The sequence below is a fragment of the Thunnus albacares genome, chromosome 7 (assembly GCF_914725855.1).
Source record: "Thunnus albacares chromosome 7, fThuAlb1.1, whole genome shotgun sequence".
NCBI classification, from domain to species: domain Eukaryota; kingdom Metazoa; phylum Chordata; class Actinopteri; order Scombriformes; family Scombridae; genus Thunnus; species Thunnus albacares.
In genome coordinates this window covers 6,489,212-6,514,533 of record NC_058112.1, presented here as the reverse complement: position 1 = coordinate 6,514,533, position 25,322 = coordinate 6,489,212, and the positions used below count along the sequence as shown (strand labels likewise).

Sequence of the window (25,322 nt, the reverse complement as noted above, 5' to 3'; positions counted from 1 at the left end):
TATGATATGATATGATATGATATGATATGATATGATATGATATGATATGATATGATATGATATGATATGATATGATATGAGATATGATTTACTGTGGTTCTAAATTAATCATAAAATTTTAGAGGTGAAGCTCAGTGTAGGTGCATACACACCAATAATGTTTACAACTGGGAAGGTAAGATTCCCTGGAAAGGCTCCCAGAAGATTATTTTTCTACAGCAAAGTGTGCCCTGGCCTCCTCCTCTTATAAACATGGAATTTACTGTTCCATGTTAGTCCAGGGATCATTGTCCTAACAGTCCAGCCACAGTCCCCACCTCTAGTCGAAGAACTGGTTTCCACTGCCTTGTTTGGTGCAATTAGGGTTGAACCCCACATGTACCCAACTGAACTGATTAACTGATAGCACCTTGTTGGGGGCTGCGCAGCTTAAGGCAGCTGTCTTTCCAGTGACACACAAATGCTTCATCCACAGGTCCTGGAATTAGCAAACCATGTTGACTGTGGTGACTGCGAAAACAATGTTGCTAGGCCTGTTGCTGTCAAACAGGGGTGCATTGCCAAAATGCCACCATTCCATACATGATGTGGGCCATATGAACATTAGGAATGTGGGCCAGTTCTTGTTTATTTGGTTTGTTCTTGGTTGACATGTGGTATTGCTGTGGCTTTCTTGTTGCCCAGATCTGGCAGACAGGAGTGGAACGACCCAGTGCCATCATTCCATGCAGTATTTGGGCCAAATGAGGATATGGAATGTACGCCGGATCAGGGCCAGAATAAAAATGAACTGTGCTCCAGATTTGGGCCAGATATTGTTTATTTGTTTAGTTTCTGGTTCACATGTGGCATTGCTATGGTTTGCTTGTGGCCTGGATCTGGCAAACAAGAGCGGACCCCCCAAGTGCCATCATTCCATGCGGTATGCGGGCCACATGAAAGTGTCGGGTGTGGGCCGGATATGGACCACAGCAATTTTGCTATCTGGGTATATGCTTAATTTCTAAAAGATGCATATTAAATAAAGGGAAACAAGAAGGAACTATAGAGAACCAATCTCTATAACAAATACTGTATGTTCTGGAGATTCTGTCTGCTCATTTTATAAAATCTTTTTGTTTCAATGGGTTTTGTTTTTTATACTCATAGTCATGACCAGGGACAGGGGCAGGCTATATGCCCTACACATACATATTTTATTTTTACTATTTTCATTTTATTTTGTAATTGCTGATCTCTTTCTGAAGTTGTTTCATTTTTATTGTCTCTGTAATGCACTTTGGGCTGAGATGTTGTATGAAATGTGCTATATAAATAAAGTTATTACCCCAAGTTACATCTGTTACATAATGTGTGTGTAACAATGTTGAAACATAGAAAACATAGAAAAGCTATCGTACCAAGAACCTACAAGAGAAAAAACAACTGGGGTTCAACACCCCTTGAAGAGATGGAGATGACAGCCAATGATGTCAAGAATGGAAAATCCATCAGGTCAGTGGCAAAAGATACATCATGAATAGTTTGGAGCCAGTCCTGGTGCAACTTACACAAGTGTGATGTGGAAACTTGAAACCTCCAGTGCACAAACACTGAGAGTGAACTTTACAGTGAAGTAGGAGAAATCTTGTGTCCAGAAAACTTCTGAGATGAAGATATTTATATATTCTGGATTTTTTAATGAGGGAGAAGGAGAAGATGACATTTTAAGGATTTTAACATAGTAATTATCCTTTTTTTCTTTTTAACAGAAATTCCCCATAAGACACACATTATTGTTCTAAGCAGAGTATTTTGATATGTCTCAATATGTATCTGGAGGGGATCTTTAATTTCTTTTAATTTCCTGTTTACAACTGGCTTAAAATGCTAACATCAGCATGCTAATATGCTCACAGTGATAATGCTAACATGCTGATTTTAGCAGGTATAACAATTACCATGTTCACCATTTTAGCTTAGCATGTTGGCATGCTAATACTTGCTGAATAGCACTAATCACAGCTAAGACTGATGGCCATGTCATTAGTTTTGAGCATCTGTGGTCATCAACCAAAATATTTTTGTATATAAAAAAAGCTGAACAAGGATAGAATGACAAATCAGTGTGCTAATCTTCATTTATTATTACAATAACCAATAAACTACAATGCCCTGACTGCAGAACACATTTCCCACCATCCTGAGTCCGCTGTATCACCTGAACACCATGCACTTCAATTAAGACGGTGTGACCTGACTGAAAAAAAGGCACCAAGCCTAAAAATAGACAATTCAAGTGTGATTGGTTCTTGTGTGAAAGAAAAAGATTTTAACAATATCCACTTTTGTATAATTAATGGTCTTAAATAACATCCCATTTAAAATTTATTAAAAATCTGTGCTGCATTCTGAGAAAGGGTACTGCTCAGCTCTACAGAGAACAAAAAAACCTTTTAAAATCATTTAAAATTGTTAAATCCAACGACTGTTACATTCTATGACAATAAGGCCATAGATCTATCTTCTATCAAATAAAAAGAATGTCTTAAATGCGTAAATGATCTACCTTCAGCTGCCTTCATCAACTCTTCAATATCCTCATCAGAGCTTAATACACTGTTGTACCACCACTGTCATTCCACATATGACACTTTTGGAAATGTATTTGTCTTTTTTCTACAAGCCTCCCTCCAGCTGATTACTGCTCCGTCCCTGAGGCTTCTCTGCTATAGTCCTCATCATCTGAGCCCATGTCCACATGCACTCTGTGGTCTTCTGGGGTCTCATGGTCCACATCACCCTCCTGGAACAGGACTCTGCTGCTGGACTGCTGCACACCTGCATCTGCTGCAACCAAGTCCACTAAAACACAAAGAGAATTATGTAAGGAATACCAAAGCCTGCAAAAAGCCAGTCCTGACCTCAAAATGAACCCAAAGGATTAAGTGAAGGCAGGTTCAACATTATCCCTCTTATTATATTATTATTGTATTAGTGTATTATGAAAAACATTTCTGAATAACAAACTAGAAACCAGTTCATCATATCTAATATTATTCTCTACTCAGGATGTATGGTTGATTTAGTTGGTTATCTCTTTTTTAAATTATAGACCTTTGCTTTTGTCAAGAGAGACCAACACATTCATCAGTACCACTCTCTTGCAGCTATTGTCAAAGTGCCCTTGAGCAAGGCATCAGTTCTTAGCTGCTGTTGTGGAGCTGCTTGGTGGTGAGCAGTAGATGTCTGTGGTCACACTGTTGTTCAGCTCCCAGCATGAGCACATCACTCGTATGAATGAGAAGCAAGATGTTGTTTTTTCACTAAAATTTTCCTAAAGAAATCAAAGTTGAAAAAATAAACAGAGGAAGCAACAGGCCTGTTTCACAGCTGATTAACTAATAACATGAAGGATTGCTGCATTCCATGTAGGTGTGCATGTTCCAGGGTCTTGGAGGTGCAAGTGCTAGTTCACTGTCAATGGAACATCGTTGGTGTTAATATTTCCACCTGTACTTTTCCTGCAATGACAAGTCAAAATGTCACTTTTATCTTTTCCTACTGCCCTGCAAAGAGTGGCTTGGACATTAATAAATTTATATTTTAAAGGTCATTCATATAACTTCCAACCCTGGTCACTAGAGGGCGGCCTTCACCTACTGTACGAAGATTTCTATTTCTGTGAAGTTTATTACTGCGGTTATTTCCAAACATTGTTACGGAAGCAACATTTTGATCCATCTGAATAGATGGGAGGCCACCTTCTGTGACATGAAATCAATGTTTATATCATAAATGGCCCTTCTCAATTCAATTCAGTTTAATACTTTATTGCCATTTCAACAATTTGATTGGAATTCAGTGCAGTGCAGCTCAAATTACAATACAGTCAATGCATACACATATAATTTCCTCCAGACCCAATAATGATACAAATTATATAAGCAAGAGGTAAAGGGTAAAAGGAAACAAGAGTGAAATATTCCTACTTCCTGTGCTGACCTCAGTCATTACATGCCAATCTAATCACAGACATAGATAAAAAAGGAAAGCTGTGTAGTGCAAATACAAAATGCACAGCGCACAGCAGCCTGACCACAGACATAGGATTCTATGGAATGCAGAAAAGTGCAACTGCAAAATAAAGTGCATATTACAATTAAAGTTGCAGTGCAAAGTGCAAATATGAAGTGCACATTACACTTTAAATGGAGGACCCTGAATGGAGGGGGGCACAGGGTTGTTAAGAGTTCAACAGGGTATGTACTGTTTTTAAATCTACTGGTTTTGGTACCAAGGGACCACCATCTTCTCTCTGATGGGAGTAAGTTAAAAAGACAATTTGCTGGGTGAGAGTGGTCATAGGACACTTTGAGGGCCTTGTGTTGGATACAGGAGTAAAAGAAAGAGGACACAGAGGAGAGATCGCAGCCAACTTCTTGCTCTGTGTTATGGATGGTGGTGATGGTGGTTGATAATAAGAGGACTATTATGTGCTCAACAATCCTAAATGACTCCTGACTTAGTGGAAATTCCACTCTTAGTGGAAAGAGTGGTAGCACATAGTCATGGCTTTGACTTAAGGGGTCACAAGCCATAAAGGTGAAGGATGTCTCCTTTTTTCATTTATCTACAATAACTTAAGAAATGAATCACAAGGAAATCAAACAGATTTATCTGGAGTTGAATACTGCGATATGAAAGAATTTATAAAGCCATTTTTGGGGAAATATTTCTCTGATTTCTCTAATATATGTCTCTGAAATCTCTGTCTCTGTATGGAATAATGAGCCCAGACTTTATGGACTTGATTTGGACTGATAAATAATTAGGTCAAAGCTAATAATTACATCAAAGAATTAAGCTCATTAGGTGATTAATTATAAGGTTTTTCACAGAGCTTAATTTACACTATACAGACGCTATGAAATGGGTTTGACCTCAGACTATAACTACCCTTTCTGCTGTGATAATGTCCCAGTAACATTCTTGCATATGTTTTGGGAGTTCCCTCTTATCTCAACCTTTTGGAAATTTGTTATTCCACTTTGGCTGAGTTACTGAGATTTTATATGTTCCAGACCCAGCCTTGTGTTTATTAAGTAACAATAACACTTTCACACTTAATCAGAGAAGGGTGCTATTTTCTGGATTTATCGCCACTAAAAAACCCATTATATCGCTTTGGGGTTCTCCCAATTTTAAAATACAAAAGGTCAAACAAGGCTGTCCAAAAACTGTTTAAACAAACACTGAGATGGCCACTGCCATTGGGAACATTGTGTTATGAGTTATTGTATGGTAATGAACTTCATTAATCTCTGTCATAATGTCTAGAGTGGTTGTATTGTCACCATTGGATACAGAAGTTACTCCTTTTGTTTGCTTGTTTTTCTCTTTTTCTTCCCTTTTCTTACTACCCTCTTTTCTCCTACCTCAATTGTTTTCTTATAACATCATCATGGTGCTTGTTGTGTTTGGTAGTTCTGTGAAAATGCTGATAAATGACTGATCACAAAAAAGTTCTACAAACATAACTTTTTGTTTCTTGTAATTCTGCATCAAATATTTTTGTTGATACATACTGTACCTTCATACTTACAGGTGGAATATTAGTTGGCTGTGGGCTCCTCATCCTTACCTGTTGGCTCCGCTCATTCAGAGTCAGTGCACACCTGGGTGGGCGGAGCATCACGGTCCCAAAGGAAGGGGGTGTGGTGACAGTGAGCCCTGGAGATATGATGCTATATATGAAAGACACACACACACACACATGGACACACACACACACACACACAAGAACAAATACAAGCACAGAGTTGACAGGTTTATGACAAAAGGGAGTGCTGAAAAACATGACAGGAAAAGAAAGAATGATGATAAGCCGAGTCTGTTGAAGGCAGGAGAGACAGAGCAGACGACAGCAGAGACGAGAATAAAGTATCAGAGGAAAAAACAGACTTTTTCAGTTAGGATTCATGAGAATTTTGCTGTCTCATGAAAAAATACTGGAACTCTTGTCATGTGGAAACCCGCCAGACTATATAACCTAGTTTGAGTCCTAATTCAAAGTGTAACCATCCAAAATATAAAGAAACCCGGATTAATATTAAATCATTGAGGAACAGAAAAGTGTGAACATGCGAGAAGTGCCAAATAAAAAATAAGGGAAGACAGTGAGAGGAAGAAGTTTTCAGGGCAAATGATAAATAAAAGAGGACACACACGGACACACACACACACACACACACACACACACACACACACACACACACACACACAATCCTGTTTCTCAGATCCTGTGTTATTACAGGCAGCCTGTTGAGGGATTCTGTCTCTCTGGAAGGGATCAGGGTGAACAGAAACACCCTGAACACAGTACAGTACAGTATCTGAACAGGTAAAATTCTGTAGAGAAGGATTATTTTATGAGTTCTGTGTGTGTTGTGTGTGTGTGTGTGTATGTGTGTGTGTGTGTGTGCACTCACAGTAATAGAGATGCAGTTGCAGGGGCATGGAGAAGGTGTATTTTTAATCTTCTTCCTGAAGTTCGACGTTTTAGCTGATATTTTTGAACCAAGGAAGCTGAAAACTGATATTTTGTACCAGTATTTGTTATCTTTAAATTTGCCCATTTTTATGCCAATAAATTCCAGAAATTTTGAAATATTCATTGATCCTTGTGCTCAGAATTATACTACTGCAAAGGTTGGTAACATCAAAACTCTGTACTAAAATCTAGAGTGATCTATATATAATGCATGTCTCTACCAGTGCTGTTAGCAGACTACTAATACTACGTTTTTACATTAATTTTTTTACTATTTTTACAATATTAATCAAACATATGTGTATACACAGTGTGAAATAATTGAATTTTAGCATTTCATTGGTAAAGTTAAACACTTCCCACAGATAGCCAGTGGAATACTGAACTACATTTCTAGTGTCCTTGTTTTAATACTGAAGCTCTTATTCTCCTTTAAAGTAGCTGAAAAGGGAGCAGACAACAAAACCTCACAGCTCTACAATGTGTTTGTTCAGTGACAGAAGTCACTGAACAAACTGTGTGTTTGCAGTCTCAACTGTGTGTTTGCAGGAGCATGTGTGTCATTGTGCATCTCATGTCTCAGTTGTGACTCCAGTGTTAAATGTACCATTGCCATTCTAAATACCACTGACGCTCCCTGCTTTGTTGCGCCCATAACACCACTGGTGGAAAGTACGGCTTCTTCAATGTAACCTTAATTTACTCAGCAAGTCAAATGAGCTTCATGCTCATCACTGGGAGCTGTCGAGTACCAATTCTTCTGTTGAGTACTGCAGCTCCACTGCAGCAGCTGAATGCTCAGTGCCTTGCTCAAGGACATTCTCTTTCTCCACCTCCACACATGTTCCCTTCCAGCTCTAGGACTCCTTTAAACAACACATTAACATGCCAGTCAGAAGACAAAGGAAATATGAAACAAACCACCAACCATATGATGTTATGTGTCCACGCTTAGCTGTCATATCATCTTGGTGCCTTCTTCGACCGTCTCTTTGACCCTGCACACCTGTTCTGTCATGATCATGAAGGTCTGCAAAAAAAAAAACCAACCCAAAAAACATGTGGTTTGTGTAGAGGAGGAAGAGTCTTCATAAGTATTGGATAAATTGTCATGAAAGTTGGTTGTCAAAATGAATTGTAGTGAAGTTTTAATTTAGTTGCCATCATCAGGTCAAAATTTTAATTTATCCAATACTTTGGTTTTATAACCAAGTATTTTAAAAACTATTGACATTCCCACCTTGGCTGCACATTGTGGTAATTTGCAAATGTTAGCATGCTAACACACTAAACTCTGATGGTGAGTGTGGCAAACATTAGATACTAAACACCAATCTCACAGAGCCTCTAGTGTAGTTGTGGACTTGTTTTAACATGTGCTAGAATGAATTCAGAAACATGCCTCACAATACTTGCTACACTCCAGATTTTACATTGAATTTTTATTAACTTTCCCCTGAAACTCAGACTGTTGGAATGTAGGTACAATAGGTGATCATCACACTGGTTTTACCTGTTGGGTAAAAATGTAGCTCACATGCATCAAACACACATACCTGTATGGCTAATGAATGCCAGAGTTGCCTTGAAGCCTCTATGTGTGATGCTGCTGTCTGAAGTGAACTGCAGCACCATGACGCTGTGATAGGACAGGACGGGGGGAGGGATACTGCCACCACACAGCACCACTACACAAAACAGGAGGAAGTAAACCTCTTTCTTCCAATTCAGTGATCCGGTTCATGTTGAAACAAAATCAAATGTTTTTGTTTGAGTTATGCCATCTCGTTCAACCACCCTACCTATCTCTTCTGTTCCCTCCACATCTGCCAGGACAGTGAGGGAATCATACAAGCATCTGTCTGACTCCTCCAGGTCAAAATCAGCAAAGTCCAGCTGAAACACGACAGGAGAATCAGCCTTTGGTTTCTGATTAGCTGCATTTTAAAGCCATTCATTTTGATTCATGTGGAAGATCATGTGCATCACCTTAATAACATGACCCGCAGGAGCATACACCACCCAGCGGAGGACGCAGTCATTACTGTAGAATTGTGGGTAATGTGGGCTATGGACAGCAGCCTGATCCTCAACCAGAACAACTGTCCCACATCCTGATTGCAGACACACACACACAAACACACACACACACACGGGAGGAGGCACAACAAGCATTAATACACTTACACAAGACAGCTGAGTGTAATGCAACACACTCATCTGCACACTCAAAACAAAAGACACATTATTAGCAGCTGGGTTCATCCTCTCCGCAGCCATTCAGCACAAGTTTGTGTGTGTGTGTGTGTGTGTGTGTGTGTGTCTTGTGCAGCTCATTATCATGTCATGGGACATCTGTCTGCACAGCTCCCAGGTTGCTACGAGATCCTGAATCAACAGAGGATGACACTGTGTATGTACTCTACATACAGAGTGTGTATACAGTTTGAGCTAAGTGACAGACACAGAGCACGAGTGTGTGTGTATAATGTTACTACACTGTTCTGTGCATGCAGGTATGTTCATGTGCCTGTGTAACATGCATGTGTGTTTATGTTGTATGTTGGGTTTCCCACCAGGATCAGAGTGTCCCTGGACAGCACGATGCCTGACAATAAAGCCGCTTCCTGCGCCGCTAATGTCAGAGGAAAAGAGAAGTGTTGCATTCTGGGAATTATTCAGAAGTACTGGGCCCGGGGGGACGCTTCCACAGAATATCCCTGTAAAAACAGCAGAGGAGAAGATGACCAAATACATAAAATAATGTATAGTGAAGTTTGGTCTGTGATGTAACCTGTTGTTGTATTTAGATAGATGTAAAAAAGGTTCAGTCCTTTGGGGGTTTAAAGGGATAGTTCAACTTTTCAGGAAATACTTTTATTAAACTGTGACTGTGCTCAGCTTCCCAGAAGTCTTGTCATCACGGTTAGTGAGTCAGGTTTGGCACCGTTGTGCCAGTGCAGAGAACAAAGCTGAAATCTGTGCTCACTGTATTTGACAACCTGTGCTACAGCCAGAGACGCTGCACAGAAGCACCGGGCAGCTGAATAAACTGTTGTTTCATAAAAATAAAAAAAAAGCTCCATCACACAACTCTTCTTACAATCTATAAAGTTTATGTACAGGTATAAGAAAAAAGACGCATTGTGTAAAATAGTGAACTTAGAGATGTTTTTAGGCTTATTTTTTCACTGAGAGAGTCATCATGTCTCCAGCTCTGTACTTAAAGCACAAGCATGAGATTGATATCGATCTTCTAGTCTCACTCTTACAAACAAGTGTATTTCCTAAAAGGTATATTTCTAACGTAGCGGGTGGTCTGATAAAGGTTTAGGTGATTAAAACTCCAATTGTTAGTCTTCTCATGGGTGTGTGAAACTCACCAACAGGCCTTCGGCTCCCTACTGAAACAGTTAGTCGATCGTAGCGACAGTATGAGTCATTCTCCAAATTAAAATGATCAAACTCCAACAGAATACTATAACCTGGAGGAACACTGATGCTCCACACACACAGCCTGAGGAGGCAAAGAGAGACAGAATATATCCAGGGCAGCACAGTTAACACACATGCTTTTGTAATTATTGGTTTATTTTGTAGAAAAAGTCCTTCTCTATATTAATACCATTCTGAACTAAAAGGCAAATATTTGTTTCTCATAATTTTCTGATCTTGACATTTAAAAACATTAAATAATTATTCAGATTGATAAAAAACTGAAGTATCATTGGTATGGTTTATGGTGCTGGGTCACAGAATGATTCATTAGCTACTTTTTTCTTCTCTGAAGTGTCACTCACTCGTTATCTTCGTAGTGATCACCAGGGAGGGCGGGGTTTCTGATCACCCCCTCACTGTCAGTTACAGGCCCATCTTTCACGCTGCAGAGGCCTGAAACACACACACACACACACATATACACACATGTACTGTGTACATCAAAGACGCATGTGCACATGATGAAATATAGATGAATAAGAGTTGCTGTGATGAAAGGAAAAACAACTCACTTGATAGAGTCGTTCCCCGCTGCTGCTCATCAGCTAAAGCAAACACAGACAGATGAAAAAGAGGAAATAAACAAGAAGGCAGATCTCTATTTAGACACAAATACTTAAATAATCTCATGGTAGAACTGTGTACACACACCTCTACATACTTGTATTAAACCTCATTTCTAGGAACAATTACCAAAGTATTCTAAATGTTATAGCAGTATATGATATACTCAGCTCGTTGATAATACTCCTCCATTAAATATTCTTATGTTTTGTCATTTTTATACCCTAGTCCTGACAGAAATGATGTTTCATTCAGCTGTATTATTGACAAACGCACTTCCATAAAGTGGGACTTTCAAATGACAAGTTAAAAAAGAATGGTCAAAATTGCTATAAAATAACTTTAACTGCTTACTAACTACAACATATTTTTGTTAGACCCTTCCTGCCTGGCAAACGCCCATATCTTTCAAACTTCACAGCTCCAGTTTGTAACGTGGCTCTCTATTATACATTTATAGTCATCAAGCCGTAGATGACATCACTATTTCATCATCAGGGTTATTTTCTGCTTTTCCAGAGCCACTGAAGACATTATACAACTGTTTTCCGGGGCTGAAGTAGCACTTCCCATGAATGGTTTAGCTGACTTTGATGATGGTAAATCAATAACTCTCCAGATACAAGTTGAAGTTGGAAAACATTTACAGGTATGGGATATTGTACAGCACCATTCTTGACTGAAACAGGTACTGTTTAGCCATACAGAAAAGTACCATACTGTACACATAGTCTGCATCATTATGATCACATTATGATGGGGACGCAATCTCTTAAAGGTTAAAAAAGCAGGCTTTTGACTACATGGATATGTGGGTGGGGGAAAAAGTTATTTACTGCCTGACATTTTCTCCTCCTTTAGCCACTGTTTATGTGTCTTTGAACAAGACATTGAATCCCCAACTGCTCCAGAGTAGCTGTTTGGTAGTTACCAGATGGCAGCGGTAGTTGTCCTGGGAGCTCTGTGTGTAAACTGGAGGCTGCTCTAATCAAATTTTTTACATTAACAACGCATCAAATGACTACGTGCAATGTGAAAGATGTTGCATGTAGTGACAAAATCACTGAGAATTATCATCTGACTCTGCAGTTCCCTTCAGCTCTGTGGAGCATTTTAGCTCATTGTTTTGGTTTTACAGAATGCGACTTCACTATTTTGGTTCACTCTCACTGCTCTCATCAATGTTGTTTTCAGCCACAGCAAGCAGCTTTTTTCAGCTTTAAAGGTTCTGTATGTAGGAATCAGAAATCCCTTCTCATTAGTGACATCTGTGGCCGTTAACTGAGGTGCAGTCAACATCCTGGTGCTTGCGCTCGCATGCTCGTGGCGTGAGACTATTGCAGGTGATGTCTTTTTCCTTGCTTACACTTCTCATAATTACATACCCCCCCCACTTATGTACATGTGCTTGCTGGCTCACACACAAACATACACACAGAGGCTTCTGCTGCACTATGGCCGCTGACCTGTGAGAGCCAATCCACACCGCCCAACTTGAACGAAGGCGTTAATCAATCACCCAAACCTGACCCAACCCGGAAGATCTATATATATATATATGTTCATTAATTAATGGAATAATACTTATCTTAATATATTTATTGCTAATTTGAGCACTTAATGATATTCTTTTTAAAGCTACCAAGGGGAGATTGCTTGTAGTATATGATCCTAATGATCCTTCCCTCTTAAAATTTATCTAAAATCTATATTAATATTGCATTTATAGTTAATCCTCTTAAATTTAGTGGTGGTGCCTTAATTCTCTTGAATACTGGGAAATATAATACCTCTATAACTATATTACTCTGAAATAATCTGTTTTCCATCTTCATATTTTTACACATTCCTTTTATTGTTTCCATTTTCTTATTTTTTTTTCTTTGAAACCAGGAAGTGTAATTTGTTAACATTATGAACATAAAATTAAAAAGAAAAACTAGTGCCAGTGAATTATAATTCCCTTTATTTTTCCTTTACCTAACCCTAACACAACTCAGACATCCAATACATTTCACACATCATCAGAAATCCATTCAGCACATTATAGTTACTTGATGGCCAGTTTGTATCTGCACTGGATTATCCCAATAAACTTTGATCATGTGATCCACTGTGTGTTTCATACAGTCACTAATGGTTAAAAACAAATGGATACAAACAATAATCATTTTGTGATGTGCTTCATACATAACTCTGAGAGACAGCCTGGCTCATATTATGACCATATTTTAACCTACCCTCTCTCAGCTTACGCTTGATCCAGGGCAGCAGCAGCCTGACATCAGTGAAAACCCCTGGAGATCCTCTCTTGGAAGGGGGGCGGCTGCTGTTGTTTCCCCAGCTCCGACCACATCCCTTACCCCAGGAAGTTACGCCCAGTGCCTCCCAATGACCACTGCCTGACTTTGCCGGACATACCAGAGGACCCCCAGAGTCCCCCTGGAGAGAGGATGATGGAGGAGTAGAGAGAGATGGGGGGTTGATGAATAAATTGCACAGCAAAAACTATTTAAAGCTATATAATAAAGTTGTACGATGGTTTGATGATTCATAGCTCCAAGGTATGACTGCAGAAGTATCATTGCCTTCAGTAGCTCAGGTTGAATTGGGATCTTGAACTATATGGAGTGCAGTCTAACAGATAGACAGGAGGATGTTGCAGCTACCTGGCAGGCATCTCTCCCTCCTCTCTCTGGCCCTGCACAAAGAACTGTCATGGCTGCTTGAGGCCGCACTGGTCCCTGGTTCAGAATTGCCCTTTTGACAGTCTGGAGAACATATTTACACTTGGCTGCATCCACCAAGTCCAACCGGACCTCTCTCAGTACAGCAGGGAGATGACCCCCTAAGGAACAGTACAATAAAATAGAACAGAACAGAATATTCAATCTGCTTTAACAATAGTCTTAAAGCTGGATGAAGAAATTGACCCACTTTCCTTTATCCTCCCCCATCCACCCACAATGCAACTGGTTTCAGGTGGGATGTTCTCATCAGGTAAAGGTAGACATATTGGTTGGACAAGGGCTCCTGTTGAAAAGTCACATAATGATTTAGAAAAATCAATGCTAAGGGCGTATTTGTTTGTGGGCGTACTTAACTAATGATCAGTATGGAAACTTGCCTAGTTGAATGTGTTGATCCAGCTCTACCAGTGCTATGTCATAGCTCATAGGTGAAGCATAGTGGTATTTCTCATGGACTGAGACAGACTTGATGAGAAAGACCTGCTCCTCTTCATCATCTACTCTCTGGTCAAACTCTCCCACTGCCACTGTCACACTACTAAGAAACTCTCTAGACAGAGAAGAAAAGTATCAGGTCAATGTCAGTCTATTGAAATGGTCATACAATAATGCACGGTAATGCTTTATTTCACAGGTGCTTCAACTTTTATACTAATTCCCTGGAAATTTGCAGGTATGTAACAGTTAAGTGCAATTTGGCACAAATTATAAGAAAAAACAGAAAAAAGTGTTAAGTTGGTGAGTACCCACTCACTATTATTTGAGTTCATATGTAATAGTTAATTTAACCAACTTAACACTTTTTTCAGTTTTTTCTTATAATTTGTACCAAATTGCACCACCCTTTCTGTAAAATATCCTAAAAAATTAACCACTAAATATGCAAATTAATTAATTAGTATAAAATTGCAGGACCTGTAAAATAAAGTGTTACCTAATGTGCACTGGCAGCATGCAGATTGGGAAAGAGTATGTGTGCTTTTACACAAAGAACAATGTGTAAAATGTAACAGAAAAGGGAGATTGGCAGCACACAACTAAGAACCGTACTTGGAGATTGATGCAAAGCAGTGTGCAGCTGTCATTATCCAGCGGTTCGTCAGGATGGCCCCTCCACAAAAATGAGAGCCCTTATTCCGCAGGGAAATCTGAGCACAGATATAAACTTGAGAGAAATTTGACTTTTACAAAGCTGAAAAATGGTTCATTCAGATGTGAGCCTAATGCAAGAGAAGTGTCTGAATGTAATTGTTTTATCATTTGGAAAAAGTGTTACTTCGTCTTTTTTAGCACCACTGGAAATAATTACACTTTACTCATTAAAATGACACCATCCTCATAACTTTCATCAGTCTGATGAAACTGCACTTTACTTCAATTGTAATGCCCATATGTATTATAATCAACTTCAAAGTGTAATTTATTGTGCATTAACAAGTTAACACACTAACAGGGGAGCAGAAATTTAGTAGCACTTAGCATTTAGCATGTTGACTTGTTGGCATGCAATCGTACTAACAGCAGAAGTGTGTTAACTGAAGCATACAGTTAATATTTTGCTAGCATGTTAGTGTATCATGTTAGAGTATGAATGTTAGCATGCTGTTTTAGCTTTAATCTTGAAAAAAGCTAAATTCCTAGCTTTAAGCTAGGCTATGAGTGAGACAAAAAGTCAGGGCCATTAAGATTCATCCTTTCGGGCTGTGAATGCCTACACTATGACAGGCCATGCAATAGCTGTCAATATATTTATCACCCTGTACCAATCAGCGCAACAGAAATTGCTATTATGTAAACGTCTAACGGGTAGCCCCGGATCTGAAAAGTGGAGCCAATGCAGAGGTAACTTAAACCTGCATTCCCTCTAATGGCCATCAGGGGGCGACTCCACTGGCTCCAAAAAGAAGTCCAATCGTATGGAAGTCTATGAGAAAATGACCCTACTTCTCACTTGATTTATTACCACAATAAACAGTTTCGTGATATGTTTATGGTCTCAATCTCTAGTTTCAAGTCTCTGTTTTCAGTTCAAGAAAATTAATTGTAACATTTTGGTTGCCTAAAAAAGTCTTGCTCAGCATTTGGTTGTACTAAAAGACCCTCAAAGGAGTCCGATGTTCAGCTTTTCAGGAAGTACATTTTGTTTTAATAGTTTAAAGCATGTTTTTCATTAGCAAAAATCAGCATTAGCATTAGCATTATCACGAACCTAGTTATGCGCAAATAGTTGTGTAAATTACTCTTAAAAATGTGCATCATGAACAGTAAATACATTTTTAAAATTTTTAAGTCCAAATTAGCTGAAAACATGTAAGATGTTGAGCCTGCATGACAAAATATGTATTATATTTTTGATATTATATCAACTGCCTTAGTATCAAACTCGAGCAACTAATTAATACTGCAACGTTTTTATGTAGCTAAATTTCTATTCTATAGTTCTTCACATTACTGCAGAGTGTAAGTAATTTATAAAGCAGTAGTTCATCAACATGTTTCTTAAAACCTTGCCACTAGATTGTTTCTCACAGGAAATGACTGTTACAAAAGCAACAGTGGTTTGTTTGTGGTGAATAGAAGAAGTGGTTTGTCTGCATGAGTAGTACTGATATCTATCAGGACTGAGCAGGCAAAGATAAGAAAATTCAAAGCTAAAGATGTCACTCCGCAAGTATTCTCAGATGAGCAAATACACCACACCCAATGACTGCTCAGCAAAAACAAGAAAGCAAGATAAATAAAATTAAAGTAGACCACTGACCAGCCATGGATGTGATCCATATGTGGCTTCGGACCCTCCAACCACCCTCAGAGAAGGAACTATTGGGCTCCTCACCTGAGGAACTCCACACTTTGAACCTAAGAGAGAGGAAGAAAACTTATCAAACCTCTCAGATGCATTCTGTACAGTTGCATCATCTTGACTATATACAAGTACCAATGAAAGACAAGTCATGTTGTTTGGTGTCCATCTTATCACTCACCTGACTGAGCAGCATGGATGCTGGTGTTTACCCAAAAACAGAGAGAGAGCAGAGCGGCAGTGGTGGTCGTCATCACTAACACACACATCCAGACTGGGGGTTCTACTGGGAAGACAAAATGGTTTATAGACCTGTGTGTGTGTGTGTATGTGTGTGTAAGGACATACTCATTAAAAAGCCAGTAAAAGCTGGCAGTGGGTGGTTGGTGAGTTCAAACGTCACAACAAAACACTAAATGAACTGTAGTAATCTTCTCGGTGAAAAGTGTTTGCACTCTCAAGGTCAGCCATGGTGTGTTGTGAGGAGTTTCGTTTCCTCTGCAAACACTAAAAGACATAAACTTCCCAGATGCTGTAAAGCATTCAAAGAGGAGAAACAGTCATAAAATTCAAACAAAGATCCAAGGGAGGCTAGCTGTTACTGTTGCATATGTGGACACATGCTGACGTAGATGCAGGAAGAGAAAAGGAGAAGAATGGTAGAGAAATTAAATTGAAAATCTACTAAATTTTGGATAAAATTTTGGGGGACTTTGCTAAGCATTTTGTCTTCTTTGATCAGTTTGAGATATACTGCTTCCTGCTTATTGGAGAAAATTCAATTTCCATTGCAAAGAAGAATTTCATGTTTGATGCTTTTTGCTCTCATTAGGTTTACAGCAGTTACTGTCTCCCTGAGTCAGGGAGCTCCTTGTGAAAGCCTGGGAATACCAAATAAACTGTGATGGTCAGTGTGACCTTTGAGGCAAAGCTTTTAGAACAGTGTGACTCGGACTTGTGACTAAAGCAAGGATGTAACAGATCTGACCGCATGAAGTTAAAAGTTTTTAGTTACCAGACAGCGGTGTGAAGCTGCATGTGGTGTTCGTGTCGGGAGGATAAAATGTCACTGTTATATACCCAGCCTCGGACAGCGAGATGTGTCAACCACAACAAGCAATCAAGAATAGGCAGAATAGACAGGAGTTGCAGGGGAGTCAGTATAGTTTAGAAAAAGAAAATGTATCATAGTGAAAACACTTGGCAGCATCAGCACATTTTTTGACCAGTTGGGGGCAGCATAACAAACTGTAAACACAACACAGACGTTGACATATTGTTTCATTATAAAGTTATTGTGGCGAACATGTCGGCAAACAGTGATTATTGTCTGTCGATTTGTCACTGTGAACAGCAGCTTTCACTTTACACATATTCAGTTGATGCAGCTTTAAGTATATGTGCTGTAAATCTACTGGTTATCTTTTCTCATAACCAGTTCTTTCTGGTTTTACCAAGCAATGTATGTGAATGCATCACTTCCTGTGTGGCAGATGATTCTTCTTCCCAGCACAGACTCATTAGACAAGTGTTCACAACAACAAATCTAAAAGCTTTGAAAAACAAAATGGACAGCTATCTATACAAAAATAACCAAGATTATTACTTTAAGTGCTGACGGGCCCACACATTAACATTCATTAGTATAGAAGTTCAGTGTGTGTGTGTGTGTGTTTTCTGCCTCAGGGCTCCCACTCTAAGCCTTGTAAGCCCCTGGTTCCTGTTTATGCAGCCCAGCGGCCCAGGTCCCACTGGGTGAGCTCGGCTGGTTGTGACTCAGTGCTTGGCATGGTTGCTGGGCCACAGTTGCCAGGCGGCTGTTGTCAGGTGTTACAGAGAGGAGCATAAAATACCTGTAAGACTGTTTTCAGCATCTGACCGCCCACACAATAGATGGAAACAAGAGAGTCAAGAGTCACTGCCTATTGTGTTTATAATTTTTCTGTTTGTGTACTGTCAAAAGGATTAAAGCCATCCCTACCTCACAGATAAACTCAGATCAGTGGCAGGGCATCTGTCTCTAGCTTTACTCCAGAGCAACAGAGTTATGAGGGCATTTAATGTTCATGAATTTTTTATGCAAAGCTGGAAGCAACAGAAGCATTTTATGATAGTGTATCTTTGTTAAAGGCACTCTATTTGAGCTGGTAAGATGCCAACAAGCAGTCAACCTTACAACAAACAAGGCCGTGTGCTTCATAGAAAAGATAATGAGAGTGAGATAAAAGTTAAACCTAGGTAAGACAGATAAGACAGAAAATCAGGTTACTTCTTCCTATTTGTTCACAGTCAGGACTTTGTCCATTACATGGGAGTTCATTTCTCCCACGTCTATTTCCTGCTCAGGACAGAACAACAAAACTAACCTGTATATTTACAACCATGTACCTCCAATCATCTTTAAACCACAGTTTATTCCAGCCTTATTAGTGTCCTTTTAGGCATGAATCCTGATTCATGATAGCTCAGCTAGTCATCTTCTTAATTAAATGCTGACCCACCTCCTGTAGGGAGGAGCCTGCAAAAATTTGAATTTGACTAAATGCTGAAAAAAACAAATACATTTGTCAAAGCTGAAAAGCTGCTGGAAAACCAGTTTTGTAAATTGTTTTGGTCAGGTGAGTTTCCTGGTCCTGAGTGTATGGAAGCCTAGTTCTGTCAAAATAAGAAAAAAAATTCCATGTTAGGTTAGGCATGATGAAAAGAAAAACAGAACTGAGGTTTAACTAAAACTTCCTGTGTTCTGTTGCAGAAGTAAGAAAACCTCTTTAAAAATCATAAGCCATTGTAATAATGCAAATAACTTAACATCCAGCCCTGAAACACATTCAAACGTTCCTTGTGTTGTTTAAATAAGGACGTATTTATAAAATTATCTAACATTGTTGTTTAACATTTCTATTTATACCTGCCTTTAACAAACCCCTGGGGTTAAACATAACTCGACAAAAGAGGCGAGTCGAGGGGTTGCGGTTAGTTCAGACATGTCTGTAATGACAGCAGGAAAGAGAAGGCTGAACAGTGTGGAGGTTTCTAGACAGCAGAGATTACAGCTAGAGTTGGAAAATTGACTTTAGATGAGTGTTTGTGAATATTATTGATAGGAACAAAACCAAGTTACATTGACACGAGGACCAGCACTGCTGTGCTAGTTAATTTAGCATAGGATATTTAGCTTTAGTGTGCCAAAAATTGTTATTCAACTTTGTTAAAAAGGCAAAAGGTTTCAATTTCTAAAAGTGAGTGCTGTAGAGGATACCAATTTGTCTTAGAATGTGGGAAGTAAACCCAAGGAGCATGCATCATTTTTCAGAAAGACCGATGAAAGAAAATTTAAACGAGAGACTGCAACTGCACACTTTTATGATGTCAAAAAACAATCTGACATACACACAGCAATTGGCCAAGTGTGTGGCGATGAGAAAGTTGGTTTGAACTTCTCTCTCAAGTTCTCTTTTTCTTCCTTAACAAGTTTGTCACTTTATATGTACAAATAAGTGTAATACTGTTAATACCACACAGTAGATGTCCAAAAGTCGGGATGGGATAAATATCAGTTTATTCCATCTCACTATGCCTACTTATCATACACCACAACATACAAGAATCACTTTTTTTTTTTTTTAAATTTAAGGCAGTTTTAGATTAATTTTAAAAACATGTTCTCTTAAATAAGGTTTGATGACTGTTGCCCTCAACCTTGTCTCTTCTAGTGAAAAACAAAACCTCTCCAGTGTGCAACAATATCCAGACATGATCTGCAGCATCTGCTTGCTTGGCAACCATAGCCAACTGAGGGCAACAGATCAGACTCAACAGCATTTATGTGGAACAGTAATCATGTTACCAATGTCCCTGTATGGGTTTACACAGTTACAGACATCAAGTGAGCTTTCATAGCCTTTATGTGTAACAACCTTAACTCAACCCCATCATAAACTTAACACCAAATATGAAAACTTGCCAAAGAGTTAGCGTGGCAGGGCACTGATAATATGGTAAGGCAGCGTTTCCCCACAGTACCCCGAGTAAGTTGTTTCTAGAAAATGAAAAGTGAGTCATCCAAAAGGACGACAGGCCAATCCTTCCATTCATAGAGGAAGAGTATAATCCTGAATGGCAGCATTAAATCTTAATGGAGCTGTTCAATAGCCTCCACTTTAATCTGGTTTCCAGATACAGTGAGTGAAATGGAGGACAGATCTGTTATGCACCACAGGAAACAGGTCAGCTGGACAGATTGAGACTAATGATTCATTTGTTTCACTGTTAATCATGCTGTCACTTCCTGGTTATGTTTCGGATGGTAACAACTTTACAACACCAACTAGAGTCAAGATTTTTACAGAGAAGACATGTCTGAATCAGAAGAGGATTAAACATGGTTTATTCCTTCTTTTTGGTTTACAAACAAAAAGGCACCCATTGATTTATTGTTTTTGGAGTTTCACATTGACAATGACTGTGGCAAGAACTCCTTTTCCTCCTTTTGAAACTGAACACAGTGGCCTGTACTTGTCACGGTGCCCAAGGTAGGAAAGATAAACGAGAGTCACCTCAAGATCCACACAAAGAAGACATTTAGCAATGAACATTTACACTGTTACCATTTAACCATCTGAACATATTCTTTACTGCAGAGGAAAACTCAACTAGAATTTGCACTCTTATCCTAGTAGAGTGTAATCATATTGACCCATGTTGTGTTGGCCATGACAAAAGGAGCGGCCATAACACTTCTGAAAAGAAGGAATATCAAAAAAATAAAATCATAACTCCTACTTTGATGTAGACAGTCGATACACAGGCCATTGACTTTGAAACATGCAGAAGAAAAACAGACTGATAACATTTCTACTTCATGAAAACAACAGTGCATCAACACCTGTAAAAAGTTGAAAAATACATGATGTTTTTGCAGGAACAAAGTTTTTTTTTTAAATAACCATAAGAACAGAGTATTTAGTCCAACAAAAGCCTGGTGGGAAAACAAAAGAAAATAAAGCATTATATACATAAACCAGTGTAAGTGCAAAATCCAAATGAGTTTCAAGAACTGCGATCCATTATTCAAAATGACAAGTTTTCTTAAAATGCCCTGAAAACCCATTTCCTCAAACACTTTTCTCACTATGTGTAATAGGGTTTACATGGACACATTTCCTACCAAAGTTAGAATAGTGTTGATTATTTCACATGAAAGATTTCTGTATGTGTGTTTTTGTTTGTGCACTCACTGGTTTGAAGTGGGTGGGGCTCAATTACAAAAAGGTGACATCACACGTCTGTGCTCCAATAAGGATTTAGCAACATTTGGATCAAAATCTGATGACAGGACAATCAAATCTGATCAAACCACACACACACACACACACACACACACACCATCCTGAGTCAGATCAGCTAAAAAAAAAAAAATTAAAAAATAAAAAAGAAAAGGATGTTTCCTAACTTTAAAGGAATAGTTCGACATTTTGCGAAAAGAACTTATTCGACAGTTTCGTGACAAGATTGATACCATTCTCGTGTGTGTACAATAAATATGTAGCTGAAGCCAGCAACCGCTTAGCTTAGCATAGAAACTGGAAACAAGAGGGGCACAGCTAGCCTTGCTCAGTCTAAAGTTAACAAAATTTGCATGCCAGCGCCTAAGGCTTATGAATTAACACGCTATATCTAGTTTGTTTAGACTCCAGAAAGTTACTGCACCTGGCTAAGAAATAGTCTTAATTTGAGAACTTTAGAGGTGCTGGTAGGCAGATTTTATTCAACTTTAGACAGAGCCAAGCTAGCTGTATCCCCCAGTTTGGACGCTTTTTGCTAAGCTAACTAGCTGCAGTTTCATATTTAGCTTAAAGACATGAATGGTATCAATCTTCTCATTGAACTCTCGTCAAGAACGCAAATCAATGTCAAACTATTACTTTGTTGTGTATTTAGTAACAAATATTAAATGTTAAACACACACCACAATTTCAAGGGCTTTAAGTTAGTTGAATAATGGATCATTGTGACTGCATTTAAGATTTGCTCCAAATGGATGCTGATGTTACTTGTGTGCAATGCCCTGTTTGATTAACAATTGGTATGATTTGGTAGTCAGAGTTCCTGACATCAAAACTGAGAATATGAGGAGGAACCCTGAATTAGACACGCCGTTGCCATTTTCCACCCACAACACTACACAAGAACATTACAACAGCCGTTCACCACAACACAACTGACCTACTCACTCACACAGTCATAAGTAGTTACAACAGCAAGAATTTATCGCACTGCCCTCCAATAAACAAACATTTGCTTAATATTAAAATTACAGGCAATTACAGTATTGTTAATTTCTTGTTTCAGGAGTCAGAGGAAGATTCTGTCTGTGCAAAGAAGTCAGGCTGTGTTATTCTATTACATTCAGAGAAAAAAAAAAAAAAAAAGTACATGGACACATACAGTATACTCAAAGGTCAAGCAACTTATAACAGTTAAATTCAGCTCTGAACATACTGATATTACGTTTACATATTTACTTTTTAAAGTATTATTTACAGCAGCTGAAGTCGGTTCTGTAAGCTTTGTGTCAGTAAAATAGCCACGCAATGTCATTAGCATAAAAATACATTTGTTATACATCTGTTATAGTCAGAAGTCTACCTAAATAGAGCTGTTCACAAAATAATTAGAAAACATAGATCTGATTGCTCTCTTTTCACATTGTTAGAATATTGACAAAAGTTCAGGCACGATTCACACTTGCACATCTTTCCAAAAAAAGGGTGTATTCTTCCATCAAGGTGCATGATCTTGTGTAAAATGGCTCATGCTTTCAGAGTGAAAAAGATCGAAATCACATTCTTTAATGACTCCAGGACATTCACAGGATGTACATGTAGGTGTTTGGCCTAAGACACTCTGAGAAGACACATGCAAGCACAGCCAAAGATCATCACACCCCGCTTCTTCAAACATTGTAGTGTGCTCGAGAAATAGGGGGATTTGAGGAACAGAAAAGACAAATACAACAAAGTGCACACAGCTACCCAGGTAAACCTCAGGTAATGTTAATTGTAGACTTACTATGGCATTGAGGGTGAATTCCTATAAAACCTCAGAAAATTCTGATGTAAGAAAACGCAATTTCAGCTTATGTTGCCAATTCTGAAACAAGCCTAAATTTCCTGTCTGAAAAGGCAAATATCTCATTTAGCAACACAGAGTGATGAAGGCAACAGAATGGTCCAGATGTGTAACAGCAGGGTATTAACGGCAAAAGATGAATCCTGCATACCTGTATTTACAGCAGCAACTTAGGTGGTAAACAGACCAGTAACATGATAAACTAGACCCGTAGGAGTTACTTAAACACACAAAGAGGACAATAACTACAGTAATAAAACCTTTCACAAAGATGGTGAGCTACACTTAGACCTACCTGAACAGTAGAGTACTAAAAGATGAGTCAGCATATGTTTGTGACTCAAATCGTTAACTAGTAATGAATGTGTTCAAATTCTCAAGCATACTGGAGAAAAAGAAGCCAAAAAGGTGACAAAATTTCTCTTCAACTACATCCGTCTCATCCTCTACTGAGCTACGAGTCCGTTAGCTAAGAGGTATTTTGGCAAAAATTGCTTTACACATGACAAAAAGGAACCTGTAGAAGAAGCTTGATTTGCAAGATCTGCTGATGCAAGGAGTTTGTAGGCACTGGGTAAAGCCATCGTATTACAATCTACATTGTGCTTGGTCATTAATTAGGGAACTAGCCACTGCAGTCCACTGGGGACATACAGAAGTGCATTATAGTTGAGTGTCTGTGTTTGCCAAGCAGGAAGAGATGGCGGCTAATGACTCTTTGTGAGGGATGGGAGAGTATAAGCTAACCCCCACACTCCTGCACTGTCAACTTTCTCTTGCAGTAGTCCAACAACCGTTTTCATTAAGTTGTTGGTGCAACTGTGATAAACATTGGCTGAAATGGCTTTGGTCTTGGGAGTTGGGTTGGGAGGGCAAGACAAATTTTAAACAATGATTCCTAGAAAAGCCTTTCTGAAAATGACCTAAGTCAGACAGAGTCATACTTCAACTGTCTCCAACTAAATGTGCAAAACAAGCTCAGACGCCCCAGGAGCTGAGTGTAGTTTATGCTTTGCTTAGCAAATGCTGCTGCCACATGAAAAAAACCTTAGAAAACCCTGCTTATTGTGTATTTTTGAAACAGCATTTTAACACATTTCCACAGGCCCTACTACTGTAAAACTTGACAAGACCCACACACAAACTTGAAGGGAGAAAAAAAGAAAACGGAAGGGTTTTTTTTTTCCAGGTGACAGCAGAAAAATACAACTTACACAGCAGTTGGAGTGGTTATTCTTCAATGAAAGATTACATATACAGCAGAGACCTACAGGAACAAAGCCTGGACTGACTCAAAACCAGCTGAGCAGCAGAGCATCATCCAGTGCATAGCTTTGTTTTGCAGGCAGTCAAGCAGACAGAAAAGACAGAGCAGGTTAAGGAGCTCTGAAGCTGTGGGAGTACAGACTGGAAATGAACAGAACGAGGACACGTGGTCCTGCTTCTTGAACTTGTCCGAGTGCTGTTAGTCGGAGCGTTGTATGTCGTGAGATAAATCCGTATCCCTCTGAATTTTAGGAAATGCTAGAGATCAGGTTAGAAAGATCCAAAATATGCAACATTTAGACTGCAGTGACTCCAGGCTGGGCTGATAGCTCTGTCTGTGTTCATGGTGTGTAGCCGGGTTTAATGGTTCCATTAGATCCTCGAGTATCGGAGAAAACACGGGGGGCCAGAGACGGACAGCGTGGTACCAAGGGCTTTGAGCTCAGGCACCTCTCAAACATCCACAGCCGGTGTTTTTTTTTTTTCATTTCTTCACCCCACCGTTCTCCACCGTGACCCTGGGTCATTATCTCATGGTGGAGGAGGCTCTGAAGTAGGAGAGAAATTTGAAGCAGAGGCTCACCACGAAGTACCAGATGTTTCTGGCCATCTGGGATCGGGCAATGAAAACACGCCAGATGAGCACCACCAGGATGGTGTTGAAGGTGTAACGGATGTTCCTCAGCCTGGAAAACAGATGTACACTTGAGTACATGAGTGAAGTTTTTATATTATGTACAAACATACACAAATTACATTCAAGTTCAGCTCTTTTAAT

The 25,322-nt window shown here is 39.1% G+C and overlaps 2 protein-coding genes across 3 annotated transcripts in view; both read right to left on the bottom strand.

Moving 5' to 3' along the window:
* Nucleotides 1-2,119: 2,119 nt before the first annotated feature.
* Nucleotides 2,120-13,621, bottom strand: LOC122985997 (ovochymase-2). Its single transcript, XM_044357044.1, has 12 exons — nt 13,532-13,621; nt 13,264-13,442; nt 12,835-13,036; nt 10,543-10,575; nt 10,333-10,423; nt 9,916-10,049; nt 9,109-9,252; nt 8,522-8,646; nt 8,335-8,428; nt 8,089-8,220; nt 7,461-7,562; nt 2,120-2,844 (listed from the first exon to the last, which is right to left on the bottom strand). Exons 2-12 carry the CDS (start codon nt 13,312-13,314, stop codon nt 2,681-2,683), a joined length of 1,272 nt encoding a protein of 423 aa, XP_044212979.1. The 5' UTR covers nt 13,315-13,442; nt 13,532-13,621; the 3' UTR covers nt 2,120-2,680.
* Nucleotides 13,622-20,517: 6,896 nt separating this feature from the next.
* Nucleotides 20,518-25,322, bottom strand: part of far1 (fatty acyl CoA reductase 1) — a 28,547-nt gene continuing 23,742 nt past the window's right edge. For both annotated transcript variants that reach the window (XM_044356275.1, XM_044356272.1), the window contains exon 13: nt 20,518-25,230. In XM_044356275.1, coding sequence (XP_044212210.1) covers nt 25,071-25,230 — 160 coding nt within the window. In that variant the 3' untranslated portion in view covers nt 20,518-25,070. The remainder of the gene's footprint in view (nt 25,231-25,322) is intronic.